General features: G+C 44.9%; 1 protein-coding gene across 1 annotated transcript; it reads left to right on the top strand.

Annotated features, from left to right (window-relative positions):
- Positions 1 to 2,885: 2,885 nt before the first annotated feature.
- On the top strand, positions 2,886 to 12,950 carry CYSLTR2 (cysteinyl leukotriene receptor 2). The gene is made up of 2 exons (XM_013948322.2): positions 2,886 to 2,935; positions 11,796 to 12,950. The coding sequence occupies exon 2, from the start codon at positions 11,822 to 11,824 to the stop codon at positions 12,752 to 12,754; it is 933 nt and encodes a 310-aa protein (XP_013803776.2). The 5' UTR covers positions 2,886 to 2,935; positions 11,796 to 11,821; the 3' UTR covers positions 12,755 to 12,950.
- The last annotated feature ends 7,132 nt before the right edge of the window (positions 12,951 to 20,082 follow it).

The raw sequence follows: 20,082 nt of genomic DNA, 5'->3' as shown, positions 1-20,082 counted from the left end.
GTGCATGAGAGGTGATGCGAAACACCACAGCGCCTTGAATTTTGGGATGTCCATGCTGCCTAGCAAGGTGCCCTCCACAGCGAGCATGGGAGATGGGCTCCTCAACTGGCGCTCCCATTGGGGAGCACTCAGGCCACCAGGATGCTTGAACTTGCCGATATGAATAATTCAGATTTTTGCCTTTTCCTGGCCTGAAATGCTTCATTATGGTCCAAAGTTAAGCTTTGCGCGATGGGAATTCAAAGCCTACAGCCACGGCTTTGCTTGCAGTCGTGGCCTGAAGGGAAGGAACTGACCCCTCATCCTTGGGCCGCACCAGGGCAGAGGTGGGTAAGCAAAGGAGGGGAAAGTAAAGAATGAGTCACTCCCTCCTGCTTTTTTCTCTTGAAACTGGGCTGCTGTGGAGCCAGAAGTGCAAAAGGAAACAGAAACAGAGGCAGGAGGGAGCATAACTGCAGCTTAGCTTAGTAGTTTGCACTCTCAGCCCTGCTGCTTCTGCATCTTGGACCTTCTCTGCATTTTATGGGATGCAAAATTCAGAGATAAACTAGGCTGGTAACTGTTGAATGTGTTTTGTGCAAAGTATCTTGCAATGAGAGTCCTTGATTCTTCACAGTATTCTGAGATGGTTTCTGCAGAATTACTAAAGTTTTTATTAATAAGGGAGTTACTAAACTCCCCTCAGAAGCTGAGTCATCCAGTGACAGAGTCTAAAAAATCCCAGGCAGTCACTCCAGCTCCAGCTCATCAGGTGCAGGGTGAGCTGGCAGCCAACCCCATTCACTGAAACAGCCTAAAAAGGAAATACAGCATTACTTAGGCAAGGAGAAGAAACAGTACTCTGCAGAAAGCAGGGCTTGTAAGAAGGTGGATGCAACAAATTACGAGGCAACAAAGATACCATATCACACGGTGAAAGAGGCGTTCTCAAAACACGTTCAGGGAAATAAAATGTGATCAATGAGTAATTTTTCCACATGTTTTGGTCTCTGACCTTGTGTATCTGCGAACAACCTGCTTATCAGTCCCAGTGTGATTATCGCAGCATGCCGTGTGATACGGATGTCATCAGGCTGCTATTGCAATGCTTACATTAGTCATCACAGCATCTCTGCCCATTGCAGATAAGAGGCCATCTGAATTATTGGGGCATTTCCCGAACGGCCCTGGTGGGCACAGTTCTCCTCTGGCTGCAGCTGTGCTCTCTGAAGCATTCTTCACAGCTTCCTCCCAAAGGGCTCTGCCCCCAAAATCTGCCCACCAAGCTGCTCATGGGGTCATTTCCTATCCTGCTGCAGTTCAAATGAGCTGGGATAGCCAAGACCCCCTATTTCAGGTGTCTAAGGTACCCTGCCTCACTGACTGAAGCATGAGCAAGAGCCTGCACCCGCACAGCTCTGCAAGCAAGCCTTGGCAGATGGGGAAAGAGCTGGGAGAGTAACCAAACCAGCCAGCACCACCACAGCTGGGATGGGACACAGCCATGGCCTTAGATGCTGCATGAGTTTGCAATATCTACGTTAGGCACCAGTGGAGTGGTTTCAGGAGCATCCTTAATTCACTGTCATTCTGCACCTTGCAAATTCATTTAAAATGGCTCTCTGACATTGTAAATGTACTTTGCGCTGTCAATGCAAACATGGGCAAATGTTCACAGCTCGCTCCAGAGACCGAAGGTGCTCACCTAGCCCTTAGCTAGGCCAGAGCAGTCCTGCACGTGGTTTCCTATGTCCTTTTTCAGCTTCATGAAATAAGAAGTGCTGGGCTGTGTTTGCAGCACCCCCTCGTTGTCAGGATTTGTGAAGTCTGGTGACACAGGTCTTTGCAGGCACTGCACATCACCACTCACCCCCCTACCACGCAGAGCACACCCAGAGGGCGATTTTCCATGTTCCAAAGACCATTTATAAACCAAAGTGAAGGGACCTCGCTATAAACAAGAATCAGGCACAGGTGGCCAATGGAGGGTAGGTTACGAGCGGGACTGCCAAGAAAGCTTTGGAGGATAGATGACTATAAATGTAGGTGCTGAGCAGGTTTTAGGAGGAGACTCTCCATCTGCCTAGCTATGGTAATGACCATGTGTGGATGCCTGGCCTGCAGCAGCTGGGAAATAAAACACAGCAGCCAAGAAACACTTGAATAAGTCTGATCTGCCTGCGTGCGCTGACACCATAAAGGAGGAATAACCAACCTATAGTGCGCACAGATACCTGTTTCTCAGTTGCAGTGGGCTAGGAGCACCCATCTACACTGATCCACTGATGAGAGGTAAAGTGTTAAGGGGCAGTAAAGCATTTGCTGCAATCGCTTGTCCATGACCAAGCAGCACTATGTATTCAGGTCCAATCAAAATTCAAGGAAAATTAGTCCCTCAGCTCCGTAAATTCACCCTGGAAGTGTGAGCTGAGTTACATTACCCATCAACTCCTAGCTGCCTGCTTATGATGTTGTTTTTAATGTACTTTCTGCAGTAAAAAGCCTGGATAATAACCCCTGTCATGTGTCCTTGTGTCCCCTTAATAATTCCAAGAACTACACCCCTAAAGATCCATGTTAAGCTTATAGCATGATCTCCAAATATGTCCATCAGCTGTGAGTATTGGAAGCAAAGATATAGAGCCCAAATATAGAAATTCAGAAAGCTTCCAGGACCACTGCTTAGCTGCAGGGCCTCTTTCATTGGAGGAAAAGTATGAAAGACTGCCATGTGATTACTAGCGCCACTCCTTGAGCTGAAAACATTTCTCACTTAAGAAAACAGAAGATTTCTTAATAAGGATTTACTTCCCCTTCCTACTGTTCATTACCCTTCTGTGGCATTTGTTTTTGATTCAAGTTTCTGTGTTTTTCATTTCTGCTAAGAAAGCTGCAAGCTGTGAACAACAAAAAGCAGAAGGAAATAGTGAACACACCAGAAGGCAAAAGAGCTGAGGTAGGACAAGATTTATCCTCTTTTTCTTTTTCTGATGTAGATAAAAATGGTTGTAATAATTAAAATACAACTTACTTGTGTTTCTTATTACTTGCAGTAAGCTTTGTTTTTGCTAGAAATTGTAATCACTGACTAAATTTCTCTATGCTAAAGCCAGACTTGAGAATTTTATTTGGAAGAAAAAAGTGTGACTTTATATAACTAGGACTTTTGCCGGATAGAAGATAACAATCAGGTGGTGGATCTGAGTGCATCTCATTTTTTAACCAGACCAAAATGACAAATTTTGTTTATGACAAACTTCTAAAACAAAAAAGTATTAAAGGTCAGGATCTTGTTTTTTCTTTTTTATTATCATGCATGTAGAAAGGTTAATAAAATGCCACATGTTTCAGTGAATTGAATTCAGTGTTAACTGAAGATATCACATTTTGTTATATTTATTCCTGGTAATGCTGCTCCTGAAATATAAAATGTACACTAGAAAGAAAGCAAATGGGAAGTTTAAAAAAACATTAGAGCTTCTGTTTTTCTCATAGTGCAGTGGCAAATGCAAGTAATATGACATGAATGCTCCTATATTGCAAGGATATCATGACAGCCTTTCTATTCAGATAACAAACATGGGACTCTGGTGTCTGAGGTCTTCTTCAGACAAAGGCAAATTGTGATAGATGTGCAGAACATCTCGTTTTCCTGCTACACAGAAGGATCTATATCTTTATCGCTAAACATAGCACAGAACCATATTTTTGCATGAACAGCACAGTTTCTCTATTTAATGTTGCATATGTGGAACAGCATATTGAAATTAGGTCTTTTGGTAGTTCCTCACTTTCTGGTGAACTCAATGTTTCAGATGGGCAGATCTGAGAACCTTCACTTGGAATTTTTCAGCAGTTTGGAATGAAGAATTTCACATTTACACCTTTAGCAGCAGCACCCCTCCACCAACCCCCCCTCCCCATCCTCCAAAGGGAGGGATTCCTCCTGCTGCAGCATGGCACAGAAATCTTTCCCACTGTCGGCTGAGATACTGGTTGACTTGTCTGACTGCTCTTGATTTAGCCCTCCACTGGAACTGGGGACAGCCCAGGGCTACTGACTGTTACAGTTTTCCCAGTAATAGCTTTTCAACATACAGGGTGGAATCTCTTTTTTCAGGATCACTATTGGTACTGGTCTCACTTCACAAGCAGAAAGTAGGAGCAACACAGTGAAGTCAACTGAGTTACAGTGGTGTTTGTTACATAAACTGGGAGCAAAGTACAACCATAAGAAATGAGCTAGTGGCTCAGAGCAACCTCCATCTAGCCCAATATTTGGTCTCTGATGGTGGCAATAGGAGATGCTATTTAGAGAGACCATGGGAGCCAGATCACCTCCTGCAGTGCATTGCCCTTGTATTCCCCCAGCATCTCTAACTGTTGTTTAGGGGTGCTAGAGGGTATATCCCTGCCCAGGCCTTCATTTCCCATTTATTGTCCTTGAATTTGTCCAACCCTGTTTTGAACCCACTGATATCACCTGCCCTCACTGGTTGAAAGTAGGCTCCCACCAAGTCTGCTGAGCTCCCCTAGTGCTGCAGGACCCATGGATAACAGTTTGCATTTGCACCATCCATCACCTTCACGCATCTGTAAGCCTTGACTGCATCTTCCTTCAGCCTTCTCCTGCCATGCTAAAGGGTCCCAACCTCTTAGTCCTTGCTCTGTCCCTTGATCGTTTCGCTCACCCCTCTCTATCCCTTCTCTAACTCCATTATGTCTCTCTTGGGTGCAGAGACCAGAACTGCACACAGCATTCACAACAGGGATGCATGGAGGTTTTATACAAAGTGGCACACTTTTGTTATCCATAGTCTTCTTGATGATGCCCCTCATTTTGTCGGCTTTTTTGGATGATGTTGCAGCCAAGGCAGAAACGACTTCAGTAGACTGTCAACAATGACTCCATCACTGACACCAAACACAAGCTCTTTCTTGAATGTAACAGCCAGTTTCAAGTTCAGTATCACATAGGCATGATTTAGATTATTTTTCCAAGGATGCATTACCTTACATGAAACTACACTGAAGCTCATCTGCCACCTTTCCAGCATAGCACTGGAAAAGTTTAGGGTCATCTGCCAGCCTGGAGATTTCTCTGCTCACACCCTTCTCCAGGTCATTGATAAAGATATTGAACTGGTCCAAGCACAAAACCTTAGAGACCCCATTGTGGCTTCATTAAGCCCTACACTTTTCTTCCCAGCCTTTAACCTGCTTTCAGTCCATAAAAGAACCTGTCTTCCAGATTTCTGGCAACTTAGTTCCTTAGAAAACTTTTCATGCAGGAGTTTCTCAAAGACTTTTAGAAAATTCAACTATATAAATACATATATATATATACATATACAGATGTATATATATGGATATACATATTTATATAAAATGACCACTGGGCCCCCTTCATCCATCAACCTTACAGCCCTTCAGCAGATGAGTGAGGCAGGACTTCCCTTTTCAGGAGATGTGCTGGCTCTTTCTCAGCAGCCTGGTGTTTCGATGTGCTCAGAGATGTACTTTGTTATGGACCCCTGGCACCTTACCAGAGGTGGGAGGCAGTCTCAGTGGTCGGTTGGTCCCAGCACTGAGACAACCAATCTGCAGCTTTCGAGCTCCCTTCTCGAGCCCTTCTTGCAGACAAGAGCTGCACTGGTAACGCTCAAGTCCTTTGGCACTGTGTCTGATTGTAATGGTGGGTTATGTGCCTTGGCCAGCAGTTTAACATTTGAGATCCTCAGGATACTTGTATGAAAGCCATCTGGTCCTGATTATTCATTGGCCTCTAAACTTATCTAGTCAGTTTAATATTTCCTGAATACATACGCCAAGTGGAGCTGGCTCCTCTGACTTGTTTGCTACAAAGAATGTATCAGGCATGAAAATACCCCAGCATCTTCAGCAGGGAAGATTGAATTCACTGAGTTTCTCCACTATGGCTTTGTTATCCCTAAAAGATCCTTTGCCATCAAGCAACCCTGCCAGTTCCCTAGCTGTCTTTCATCTTTTGATGTATTTACAAAACTTGCTGCTCTCAGCTTGAGCATTGTTTACCAGGTGCTTTCAAAAAAATTTTTTTAATGCTCTTCAATTCCTCTCTTTATTTGAGCTGCCATAGTATGGGCTTTCCTATTCTCCTCATTTGGACAAACCTTCCAATTTGCTAATGATGATCTTTACCCTATAATAGCTTTGCTAACTGCTCTATTGATACATGTAGGCCTCAATATTTATTGAAATATTTATTTCTTTTGGAATGATGTCATACTTTATATGTGGGCTTCTAGCACAGGTTCTGTTGAATTTTCTGTCTGTTTTTTTAAACAGCACCCAAAACTCGGTAGGCTTCTTGCTTCTGGGACTGCTCCTCCCTCTCACAGAAATGCTGAACCTAGCTGTCCTGCGGTTGTTATTACAAGGCACCCTCCATCCCAAACTGCTTGAGCTGGGTCCTCCGCAGCACTAAAGGCCAATTGCAGAATAGCATCCTGTATTGTGGGTTGCAGGACTAATTATCCTAGGAATCAGTCATTTACTGCATACAAGCATTTTCTCTACATCTCATCCTAACACAGCATCATGTCTGTACGAAGGCACCTTAAATCTCCCCCTATTACTACCTGCTTTCAGTTTCTCTAATCTCACTTAATGTTTTCTGATCACTATCATCACCTTGATAAGGAGTTTGGTTGTGCAAGCCTCATACTGTATTTTTATTATTAGAGTGTAGGAGGTATTGTGCTTCTCTCTAAACGTAATATTTTTATGTTGTTACATTTTGTGTAGTCCTTCATGCACAGTGCCACTCCTCCACCTGAACATCCTACAGTATCATTACCATAAAACTGGTAGCCTGGCAACACGGGATCCCATTGATTATCCTCTTTCCAGCAAGTCTCCGAGATGCCCGTTATACCAGCGTTGTTGTCTCGTGCCAAGCATTCTTGCTCCACCTTCTTATTTTTAGGCTTTGAGCACGGATGCAGAATTATGAGCAAGTTTGACTTTTGCTCAGTCATTCAATACAGCATGTGCCAGCCAGCTGCTTTGCAGGTCATTTGATTTGCCTTCTTTGGCTGCTAGATTCCTACCTGCAGCCTGAGCTTAAAATCTGTGAGGTTGGGGAGGCTTATATTAGCGTCTCCTTCAACTAAGACTCTATGCTTACTAAATACTCTATGCTTACCAAACTGGTTAGCTAGGGGTGAGCTGTACCTAAGGGTGTGCACTGGAGAAAACCCCAGCACCTGGAAATTGCCCTGTTCATACTGGTCCTTCAGCTACTGCCTTTTATCTGCTGCTGGGTCTGGGCACATTCTTCATGAAGCTCCAAAAATACCATATTCCTGAGTTTGTTTGCTCTCTCCTTACACACTCTGGGAGGTGAGTAAGGCTGCCTCTTACTCAGCAGACCATTCGAGCAGCCTACACAGACTCCCAAATGCATACCCGAAGCTCAGGGCCACCAACCAGGGAACAACTACAGCTCTCACAGGCCAAGCACTCAGCAAGCTCTCCTGCCCTCCAGGAGCCTCCACCACTCTTCCTCTTGCCCCTCCTGAGGCAAACTGCTGTGCGAGCTGCCCCATTCACTTGGCAAGGAGGCGTAAATGCTCTTTCAAGCTGCCTGTACAGATAGGACTCATTATTAAATGGATCGCCCACGGCCTCTCCAGCAGGCTTTGATGGTTTGCAATGCCGGCTGTGCTCCCAAGCAGCCGACATGGCAATGAAATGACTCAAGTTGGAGTTGGGTCAAGCTATAGGGCTGAGGGGTGTTATGCAATCTCCATGCTCCCTCATCCTCAATGCTGAAGTTCCTGACCTCACTGGGCTCTGTGACGCTCTCCTTGTGCCCCTCTGGGTTCAAGATACATGTCTTCCAGGGACCCCTCCATGATTTCTGTGCTATCAGTTCTCCACCTGGCTTGTGCACCCACGCATTTGCTAAGTCTCCTTTTCTTTTGTTGAGCTGACTCACTCACTCTCTCCTGCCAAGGCAGTGTCAGAGCCTCGGGGTGTAGGCATACCCTTCTGCCTCCACTGCCTCTGTCTGGTAGTTTCCATCACAGAAACTCACATAGAGGAAAAAAATCTCCTCCTGGAGCATTTGCATCAGAGAAGTCTTTCAGTACCACTTAGGAGAGACTCCCATTTCAGATTGCCCCTTTCGCTCCCTCTTGTCTCTCAGAGGGGTGTTGGTTCTTACTGCCAATCTCCCTTTTGAAGTCTTTTGGGGGACTCTGTAGACTTAGTCTTTCACCTGAAACCCATTCTGTTCTTTCCCTACCCAGGAGACAGCCTGGACACTCTTATTGTAAACAAAGTTTGTTTCCTTTCCTTAGGTATGTAATACTTTCTGTTTATCTTGGAGCCATCTCCTGACCTTAGCTGGCTGATGAACATCTCTGGGCTGCAAGGAGGGGTAAAACTCTCCCCTTTTACTTTGTGGCTGCTTGAGATATTCCTGTGTGTAATATATCTTTCACTGGACCTTACATTCTACATCAATCTGTATGGTAAAACACAACTAATACAAGCATCTACATATAATTGCACAGGTCATTACTGGCCCTTGATTGAAGGCAGGCACAAGGGTGATTAACAGCTTTCAGGTGACTGATCCCCGGCCTCTTTCTCTTAGACCTCCCATAACAGCTTAAAAGCTTTGTTTGGATAATTTGGAGAGTCTGAGTCTCACCACTTCCAAGGATGCTGTGTTTCCTCAATTACACATAGGCATCTAGTTTCCTAAAGGTCTTTAGCTGTCCTGAGAGATGAGGAACACAAAATAGCTTTAATGGTTGTTGTTAGCTACATTACCCCATCTAAAGAGCCTGACCAAAGTGACTTTGCTTCTGTGTCTGTGGTACCTGTTAGCACTCTCCCCAGGATGCTGAAGCTGAAGGGGTTTTAATAAACTAAATTTTAATTGCTCCAATCCTCTCCTTCAGCAGATAGTGTCAGGCTATAAGAGATCACCTGTGTTGCTGAGCAGGGCTTCAAATTTGCACATGCTCCAAGTTCTTCATCTTTGTTTGACTCCTTCATCTCATAGGTTTAAGAGAGTCATGTTTGGTGGCCCACACAACAGGAACACTTCAGTTGGTGGCTGGTCTCTTCACTAATAATTTTTTGTTGTGTTTTGGGGTTTCTAAAGGCAAGCATGCTTGGGCCATAGCAAAATACAATCAAAAGTGCTCTTATCTTTGCAGTATATTGGGCTATGATGTTTCCCTGAAAAATGGGAAGACCAGCTTTACTCAGAAGAAAAGCTGTTTCCTGATTCCACGTGGAGAACTTCCATGTCAGCCAGTTGCTTTGTATAGAAAACCAAAACCATTCAAAATTCCTCTGACTGGAAAAGGATTTGTTGTTAGGAAGTGTGCCTCGTCTCTCTCCTCTGCAGTGGCAGAGAATCTTAAAAGAGCATGAATTTGCCTTACGAGCACTTTGTTTGTTGAGGCTGAGGCATTGCTGAGCATCACTATCCAGTTTGCCCAGTTCCAATCTCCAGCCCCAGTAAGCTTAATAGATATTATTATATTTGTTTTCTGGAGGGATGATTTCAGGCACTGCAGGGATGGATACAACCTCTGTGTGAGTGAAAGTCCCCACTCCGCCGGCACCACACTCCCATCTCACCACGGGGAGTTAAGTCCTGCTCCTTGGAAACCCAGCCCGGAGGGATCGCTCTTCCCACGCTCCCTCTCGCAGTGGGGCCACTCCAGTTGCCAGACAAAAGGCCCCTGCTGGGACACATCTGACTGCAGTATTCAGGGATCCAGACGGCCTCTGAGACACAGTCCTGCAGATAACACAGGCATGCCTGAACGTAGCGGGCTCCAAAACTACGGGGAAAGGCTTGAGTTCACAAACTAGCTCCTGTTTACAGCCATGCCAGGAACACCAGTGTTGCCAGCACTGCAGTCGGTACAGGGATGCTCAGGGGACCCAAATCTACAGCCCACTAGTGAGACTCCACCTGCACAGATAAATTCATTTCAAATTGTTAGGCCAATGAGGTTCAGAATAAGAGATAAACCAAGTCATGTACCATGGGCTGATTATCACTATCAATGGGGCAAATGACAAGCTGCTTTTTCACGCACATAAAAATTTCTTACTGTTCTATTTTTTAGGCTAAAATTTTCCATGCTGCATTTGCTGGCAGATGTGGAGAGGGGATTGCTTTCCCACTATTAAACAAGCAACAATTCTGAAACCTTCCTTTTAAAGTACCAGTAGTTGCAGGTGAGCTGAGAAAAGAAACATGGAATTTTGCAAGGAAATAGACTCTAATGAGAAAAAAACTATTATTTATAGTGTTTTAGTGATCAGTGGTTTTGGTTTGATTGAGTTATGGTTTCATGGGAGGAAAAAATATCACTCTACATGAACATAGCCCGTTTTCTCACAGATCATTTTCAATAGGGCTGCTAACATGGGCCACAGTGTGCATAGATGACTATCTGATTTAGAGCAGTTGAGAACAAAAAAGGTTGCAAAAACAGTAAATGAGGCAAGGGTCCCACAAAAAGAGACAGAAAACTATCAGCAAATAAAAGGAAAGAAGAAATCCTGTGTAAGGAGAAGGGAATTTAAAAAAGGAGCCATGCATAACTAGCACAGTATTTATACGCTGTTTAAGGTAAAAATGTCCTTAATTTATTCTTATGAAAGGACATCAGAATGCTTTCAGTATTGTTCAGGAAAGTTCAAAAACATCCTGTCAACAGCAGAAAACAGCAGAAGAGTTTCACTAGTCCCAATTGTGGCGGAGCGCAACTACCCCCCTCCCCATCTCAGGCCCAAAGTGTGGTGGAGCACAGCTACCCCCTTCCCCTTACCTCAGGCCCCAGCTGACCACAAATAACTGATGGCGCCCAGGGGTGACCAGGATGAACTAAGCGATACTGGTTGCAACTGGTGAGGCAAGAAATGGGCATGAGATCAGCAAAAAGGGGTATATTATCCCCAACACAGCATGAGTCAAACTCCGGGCCCGTAAATAGCGCTGCAGCCTAGAGCCCATTGAGCTCTCCTGCATGGCAGCAGGCTGCATGGCGGTGAATCTCCCCTTGAGTTGGGACGCCTCTCAAGGTTACTCTCCTGGAGTTAAGAGAATCTCTGACAAGAAACCACTGAAGCGGTAAGAAACCAAGACTTGGGCAATAACAAATGTGAAGTAAGATTCTCTTGCTCTGACTACACTGTATAGCCATCTTCAGTAAATCTGTTTGCAATAAACCCAGAGATGATGATGATGATAATGATAATAATAATAATAATAACAACCAGTAACACCCCCTCTCCCCCTGCGACACCATTAGGCAAATTCAATTCTTTTGGCTTTTCATCCTAATTTGAAACACAAACTTCCTAGCAGATGGTGACTTCTTTTCTGATCAGCTTTTGATATTTCCAGGGCTGGTAACTGCTGACTCAGAATCTCTCTGTTACAAAATGAGTGACAACAAGTTGCTTATTTTGCACAGAGAAGCTCACAAAATTGCCATTGAAACACATGTATAAGATTCACCTTCAAAAGGCAGCACTTACATAGTTGGAGACAACTACCAGCTGCTGTAATAGCCAAACCATTTAGAGCTTCCTTGGTGTTGTACATTTTGAAAGTGTCATGCACAAATTTTGGGATGTGTATTTCTTGGGAGATCACACTCATTTAACCAACCTTTACTTTCCACTGCTCTCTGCAGCTTGTAACTTTTGCACTCAGTGAAATAGTCACAATGGTGAATTCCCCACATGGCTTGTAATCCAACACTCACAACCACTTCTTTTTACTTTGTCAGAAAGGCCGAGGACCCTACCCCAGACTATGAATATTTCCGAGATGGCGCTAAATGACAGCTTCACTAATGGCTCATCCAACTGTATGATTGATGGCTTCAAGCAAGCTGTTTATCCTGCCACATATCTCTCTATCTTTTTCCTGGGTGCTGTTGGAAATGGCCTCTCCATATATGTCTTCTTCCAGCCTTCCCAGAGAAAGACCTCGGTAAACATCTACATGCAGAACTTGGCCATTTCAGATCTCATGTTTGCAAGCACTTTGCCTTTTCGGGCCAGCTATTTCCTGCTGGGCTCACGCTGGATATTTGGCGAAGTCCTTTGCAGGATCATGACTTACAGCTTGTACGTTAACATGTACTGCAGCATTTATTTTCTCACCGTGCTGAGTGTGGTTCGTTTCAAAGCCATCGTCTACCCGTTCAAGCACTGGAAAGTAACTAACATTAAGCATGGCAGGATAACATGCGCAGCGATATGGTTCTTTGTACTGGCAGCTTCCAGCCCGCTGTTAAGCCAGGAAATTGCTGGGTACAGCCACCCAGACAAGTGCTTGGACCTCCGCCCAGCCAACACACAGAGCCTCTTTCTGATGAACAACGTCGTCCTCGTGGTGGGCTTCATCCTGCCGTTCTGCACCATTATCATCTGCTATGTCTTTGCCATCAAAGCGCTGCTCAAGACCAAGACTCCTCAGCAAAAAAAGGCAGTCTGTCACAAGAAGGCACTGTCAACCATCATCATCACTCTCATCCTGTTCCTCCTGTGCTTCCTGCCGTATCACATACTGCGAACTGTGCACCTGAGGCACAATGACTGCCGCCAGGACAACTTGTATTTGCACAAGGCGATGGTCATCACTCTCTGCCTGGCTGCCATGAACAGTTGCCTTGATCCTGTGCTCTATTACTTTGTTGCTGAAAATTTCAAAGCGCAAATCAGAAGTTTATACTGCAGGTAGCTGACTCAGAATTGCAAAATTATATATATGCGCTCCTGATAGGACATCTAGACTCTGTCCAAATTATTAAAGAAAAGAAGCCATGTGGTGCTAGCTAGCCTGGAGCCGCGTGGCTCTGTGCCAGGCCCTGCTGGAGCAAAAGTGTCTTGGAGAGAGCTCATTGGAAATGTCCAAAACCGAGACAGGAGCTCACTAACTTTAAGCCGCGTGGATGATCAGAGGTCAGGTGCCTGGGCAAAGTCCCTGGTCCTTTTTTATTTAGCAGCGTAGATATGCCTCCACTGTTCACCCTTGCCAAGGCAAGGGACTGAAAGAGCAGTATTCTTTTCTCAATGTTGCCACCAATTTGCCTTGTTACCAGAGTATTTCATTTCTCCTTACTCACCAGTGATTTGAAGGGAAACTGCTCACCTAACTATCTCGGTGTCTTTGTGCTCCATTTCCCTGTGTGTGTAGAAGTGCGTATTTCAGATGCTTCATGGTGCTTTGCCAGTTCTCTTTACAAACATTGGCCAAAGGTTTGCATATAACAGAAATATAAAGCATGCTGAGTCTGACTTACACAGCAGGCAGAGAGCCAAGCAGGACCTGGCAATGCTCAGGCCATTCAGAAAGCATTAATACTTCTAGATTTTCCACTCCGAGGTATTTTGTTTAATATTTCACTGATTATCAAGTGAAACAATGATTTCAAGCAAACAATTTCAGTATTGCAATGATATAAGTAATGTGACCTTTGAAACCAAAGGCAGGATGCTGGCTCACGTGCACAGAGCTGCACCCTGCGTCGCTTTGAGTGCTCTCTCATCCCTTCAAGACCATTGCAAAACTTGTTTTTATGCTCAGTGTTGCCCATGCTTTTCTGAAAGCCAAGCACTTGAGGCTAGGCAGCTCAGTCCATGCATAGGGATTCAGAGCCAGGCTTTCAAAAATATCTAGGCCCAGATGGGTAGCTAGTAGGACATTTGACAGTGCAGCCTTAGGGAGTGTTTCCAGTCTGACAGCAAACTGCTGCCAAAGAGGTGTCCCTAATCCCCCACCTCCTGTCTGCTCCAAGCAGAAAACTGTTCCCTATTTCATAGGATTAAACTTTCAGTTGCTTTGAACTGCCTGACATCAAATGGGACCAAAGCAGCAGGAAAACACATGTAGCCAGGAGCAGGAGGAAAGATGGGCGGCAGAGGAGGAAGAGGAGGAGGAGGAAGAGTGCTGTTTTAGAAAGCGGTGGGGAGGTCCACCTATGCAGGCTTTGGAAAATCTCACCCAAAAGGCTGTCTGCTTTTTTAAGCCCCTGAATATTTTCTAAAATGCATGTCCAAGAAATCGGGCCACTGGCAACTGAGTGCACTCAGGGTCCAAATTCAGTTTGAGCACATCTGAATTTTTTTTAAATGGCCCCCTTTTTTAAATAAAACCATGCTTGGATTTTTTTTAGCTTGGAAGATTTGTCATATTTGTGAGGAAAATAGCCTGTCTCATATGAAGACTTGATATAATGATGAAAGATTTCCCTCCCTTTGGAATCCCCCCAGAAGAAGGTTTCTCTCAGTGAAGATATGTTCTCAGTGCTCTGGACTTTGGGGGAGAAAATACTCTATCAGCTGAAGTTTATTAATCCCAAACCAAAATAACTGCAACCAACTATTTTCAACTCTGTCTGAAATATAAGGAAAACAAATCATTGATGACCAGGTGGAAAAGTACTCAGCATATCACCAGGAAAGTCACATTTTCCTTGGCTACCTCACGGTTAGCTTCAGTTGAAGAGTTAATCTGCTTCAGTTATTTTATGCTGTCTTTGATTAAGCACAGACTTGTATCATGTCTTCACTAAAGTTTATTTTCCAAATCATTATTTCAAGAATTTAGATAGGCTTATTTTGTGTGTCCAGGAACAGACCTGAGACCTGATCCAGTGATGCCATGTTAGCTCATGGAGTGCTTGGTCCCATGCTATTGAAGAAAAAGGTAATGTTACCATTGGTTTGCAATGGGAATGGGATCAAGATGGTAGCTTGTGCGGAGAGATAGTGGACAGAGGAAGGGAAGGGAGCAAACTCTTTTTCCATGGTTTTCCCCTATCAGGAGTAGTCCTGAACAGGGACAAGTGACAATCTTGGAGCCTTTGACAAGATACTATACACCTTACTATCAGGAAATGGAAAAAATAAGAGGTGGTTATCCACAATTTAATCGCACTAGAGTGTGTTCGTTTCTGTGTCCATCCAAATGTACCCTCTTATCAGAGAGTTTTGAATCTAAAGGGTAAATATATCCCACATATAAGGTCACATTTTTTGTATAGACCATGCTACAACTTTGTTAGCAATTGAATTAACTGTCAAGACCATGTTTCAATAAACTAGGTTTACTAATTGCTGGTGTTTTCTATTGGTTGCACAACTAACAAGGAATCTCCTTGGAGAGCAGGCAAAGAAGGGCCAAGACATGGCTGCTGCATTTCCCTACGTGGAGTAGCCTTTCACATGAGAGAAATGCCTTAGAAGGTGAAACAGCATCCTGCTGTCTTCCTGACTTTATTGGGAAAATAGTAGGGAACATCAGTCAAAATTTGGGGTACAGATAAAATGATTTTTTTTCTTTAGTTACAAAAGGATTCAGAATCATCCTTATTAGGGAATCTCACATGCAGCTTTAACAACATTTGAATAACATGTCACACTTGTATTTACTGTCATTTCTCCATTTGGTATCTTTGTATGTCCCTGCTCACTGAGCTGAAGAACGTGTTCTTTACTGTGGAGTATCATAGTAAAAATGTCGTAAAAAGAAGACACCATATTTATCCCCTAAAATAAAGCTCCTGACAGTTAAATTACTAGCAATGCCTCTAGGCCCCTCAAGGGACCACCTACCCTTAAAAACTATTTTGATATGTTTCCTCAATTTTCCAGGAGAAAGAATCTAAGAACAGCTATGTGCCTAGAAAGTTAAAGCAACAGGAAACTTTTCAATCCAAAGCTACACCAGAAACAAAGGGAGATTTTATAAAGTAATCTGCCTGCCACCCAAACCACTTGACCCCCAGCACAAGAAAATGCCGCTCTTCACATTTGCTTGTAGCCCTGGCTCAGGCCAATGTGTGGCCCCATGTGCCCAACGGCGCAGCGTGGCCACTGGCCGGGGACCGTTGCATGCTCGGGGAACGTGGACATACTGCTGCCTCCCACTTCACCTCTTCTCCACACATGACCCTGGGCTCTGCTGCAGGACAAAACTGCTGCTTGCTGTTTCGTAAGGAGCCTTTCATATACATAATAAATGAAAGTATTACAGATCAGAAGAAAGAAAAAAAGTTGGGGATAAATGTTACTCTACAACTAGCCAGCAGTAAAAAGTCTTTTGTAGAAGACTGGTGTGGATTGGAAGAGAATCACTGAACAAGTTTTTTTTCTCTAACATGAACTAAAGAACTTTATTATAACCAATAGAGTATATGTAATATTCTGACAATATATTATATGCAGTATGTATATTTTTTCTAATACTGTTTTATATGTATATTTATATGTAATGCATTATTATATTATAAGCAGTGCATTATCCCAGGTAGCTTTCATTTTCATGATATACCCTCTGCCTTCCTCATTACACATCCTGTCACCATGGCTTATATTTTGCTTAAGCTCCTAACAGTGGAGAAAGGGGTATGAGTTTTGTTATTCCGTGCCCCCTTCTGAGACGCATGTTCCTGTGTGCTACAAGAGCATGTTGTGTTGGCAGCAAAGCAGACACGGGACTTTTCTCCATGTCTTAGGGCTGCTGCTTGTCTTGGTCCTTTAGGATGGACAGGATAGAAATGACCTTCTGCCCCTCCAGCTGATGAGCAAGGAAATAAGATCCATCGACAAAAACAAAATGTAGTCAAAATCAGGAGAAGTCAGATGCTATTTCAGCAGTGACCCCGGACTAATGTTTTGATTTCCTGTGTCGTATCTCAGTGAGATTAAATGAGAGCCTCTTTGAAAGACGGCAGAAATAAAGTGCAAGTGTAGATTCCCCGAGAGTCCACTCTTGCCCAAGGTGTTTCAGCTCTCCAGCCCGGGCTGACCGTGATGTGCCACACGATACCACTGTCTCCATGTGGATATGCAGTCCAGTCCCACACACACAGTTGTGCCATGTCTATACAGGAATCTTACTGGACATCTGCAAAGAAAGCAGTATACTTAATTGCATGCAGCTGATGTTACATAGGTGCATATGTTCATCCACCAGTCAAAAGTTTAAGGAAGCTGAAGAAATTACAGAGTTTCCTTTGTCCCAAATTCCCTTTTTGCCTTTCAGGCAAACTGGCCTGATTTCCACCACCACGTCCCCTCCCTTTGATTTTACAGCTGAACAAATAAAACTGCCTAATGCTGGAGCCAAAACCTGGTCACTCAAGTCGCATTCCTGCTCGCATGAACAAAATTTGAGCCTTTATTTCCGAAGCTGAGAAATGAAGCTGTGGACCTTGATCCACAACCTGTATCCAATCCCTGTATCACCATAGGTAGGGTTTGAATGCTTGGAGTGGTAGTTGGCAGCCAAATACTTAATCAGATTCGCCGTCCTCATTTCCAAATGTCAAGCGTGTTAATTGTTTGCCAGTAATATATGTTCCTCTGAGCAACTGTGTAGATGCAGCTGGAGAAGATTCACTCAGCAATGAGCTGTGTTTCCTAACATACACAATGTTGAAAAAGAAAATCCCTGAAGAAAGGCACTCTGCACAGATGTTTCTTAAATTTTTGCCAGCGCTTCCATTCTGGAAATAATTTCGGGTGACCTCCCACTGCAAGTCTCCCTGCCTGTTTCTTAGGACTGTGTTTTAAATAATGGGATACAGAAGCTGATAACTGTGAAGCAGGGAGTCAGCCCTGCCCATGGAAACCACTGTCGGCTCCCATTCCTCAGCTTTCTGATGTGGTTACAGCCCGGCCATGCAATGATTTTGGTATGAAGCTCGCAGAGGCAGAAAGCCTGGTGTCCCTGGCAGGCTGCCATCAGGCCCCTTCTGAGGCCCAGAAAGCCCTTCATGGCAGAGAAAGCCCTGCGTGCGTTTGCTTTCTCCTTGCAACTATCCTCTCAGCAGAATTTCAGGAAAAATTTGTTTGAGTGCTTTGCTTGTTGCTGAGACACTGCTTGCTTGCTGCAAGTCAGTTTTTTTTTTCTTGGCAACCGTAAGGACAAATAACCCACAGAGAATGAGAAAAACAATCCAGCCCAAGGGCCATCACATGTTTTCTGAAAACTTTTGTTACCCCAGTTGGAGCTGTCTCTTCTGGTGATCCCTCACCACTCAAAGAGAACATACAAACCCAAGTCAGAAATATGAATATGCTCTAAAAAACAGTACTCTCAGATTGTTTTTTTTTTCCTTTTTTAATTTTGAATCACACTGAACATAGCCATTGACACCACTGAGCCCAGCCAGTCCACACAACGCTAGATTTAGGCTGATGGTAAGCAGGGACACATCCCTTTATAAAGCTGATAGGAGCAGCATGGGCATGCACAGCTCCTCCTCCCGAAGCAGAGGTGGTGTGTGGAGCACACGGCTCGGTTCTGCATCTTTCACAGATGCACTGTTGCTTCAGCAGTCTGTGTACCTGGCTGCGAGTGCTCGCTTTGGCCATCCGCGTCCATGGACCTTCCTGTTTGCTGGGCATGCTCCGGCTATGCCTGCCTCCGTGCCAGCACAAACCCAGCCTGTTCATCAGCCCTCCACACACCCTCGGGTGCTGGTTGCCATGGAAAGGAAAACCAGGTGCAGAGACCAGGTGGGAAAGACAGGCTCCAGCAGGTCTCCAGCCTCAAGGACAGAGGGAGCACACCCAGGCGACATGTCTGGCCATACCGCCTTCACTGAGTTGTTTATACCAGCTACAATTCAAGACTGGCCTCTCCCCAATTCCCTCCCTGCTTCCGATTTTTAATTGCACTTAAGTAGTGCTTTAAGCTTGAGCTAGCTGTGCTATGTAGCTGAGGATTGCCCTGGGAAGGGTAAGGGTGGATGGGCAGACATCCCAGCTGGGAATGGCATAGGAAAACATGTTGTTGCACTGCCTTTTGGAGAAGGACAGGGTGGTAAAACCACTGCTCACAGACTGAGAAGCTGTTGCCTACCTGTAGGCCCTTTTCCAGCCTTAGGGTCTCTCATTTTGTCCTTTATATTCAGGGCCATCATAGCTCTAACAGTAGCTCATGTGCTCACACGGAGAATCTATCCACATGCTTGCAAGGAGCAGGATGAGCTAAAGGCCTAGCAGCATGGCCTGCGGCGGCTCCTCACTGTTTTCCTCCTGTCTGATCTAGGGCTTGCATGCCCCATCTTTCAGGACAAATGTGGAACCTTTCAGGACCTAGCTCAGAATCAGCAAAGCTCAGCAGCACTCAAGGACATGACACAGGCAGCCTGAAAATGGAGAGAGGAAGGTCTTCTTTGGGCTGTGCTATGGGAGGGGATAAATGTGGAAATGCAGAACTTTTCTCAGGGTGCCAATTCCAGTGAAGCACTTTACCCTAGAAAGAGCCAAAAAATGTTATTGTTGTCCACAAAAAAATTTTCTTGGGCTTCTCCAAGTCCACAAGCAAAGAGCAGGCCCTCACAGCCACCACCCACCACAAAGCTCTCCCAGAGCCTTGAGGCAAAGCAGCTCTGCAAAAATCTGTGGATGGGAAGATGTCCCTGGGACACTCCTAGCCCATCCCAGCCTGCTCCAACATCAGGGCCACCAGCATGCTGAGTCAAAGGCAGGCAGCACCTGAAAAAGTCTTTCTAACCACCACTCTCCAAGCAAGACACTTTCTCCTGGATAAACCAGCAGAAAGTGCCTTTAAAACCACAGGACCTCCTCATGCAAGCCCTTACACCATGTCCTCTTAAGTCAGCTTCTAAACTAAGACTACACACACAGCTACTCATTCAACCAACCCAGTAAGATCAATGCAGAGAAACCTACTTTAAAAGGGAGCTTCAAAATCAAAATATTCCCCCATGTCCACTCTTGGGCCAGTACACCTTGGTGTTTCCACCCCCACAGTAAACTATACCCAATCTAAGGACTGGGCTCATGAGGGAACGTGGCTTTGGAGACAGTCCAAGCAATGCTGGCAAAGGCTTTATACCTGGTCAGAAAAGAAGCAAGGATGGCAGTCATTCCTGGAGCTCCTGAGCAGCTCTCAGGACCTTCGGAGGGCCAAGGGCACCCTCACGCCCACCCCTCTCCCCTTCCACCCTGAACAGGCACATGACAGCTACAGGCCGGTGAGATAGACCAGATCTCTCTCTTTCCTGCTCCTGGCCTTGGCAGCCCAAAGGA

Source organism: Apteryx mantelli, chromosome 1 (genome assembly GCF_036417845.1).
Source record: "Apteryx mantelli isolate bAptMan1 chromosome 1, bAptMan1.hap1, whole genome shotgun sequence".
NCBI classification, from domain to species: domain Eukaryota; kingdom Metazoa; phylum Chordata; class Aves; order Apterygiformes; family Apterygidae; genus Apteryx; species Apteryx mantelli.
This window is presented reverse-complemented; position numbering and strand designations above follow the sequence as displayed.

Excerpts from the sequence above, each read along its gene's own strand:
- CYSLTR2 (XM_013948322.2), top strand. The coding sequence starts at position 11,822 with ATGAATATTTCCGAGATGGCGCTAAATGACAGCTTCACTAATGGCTCA.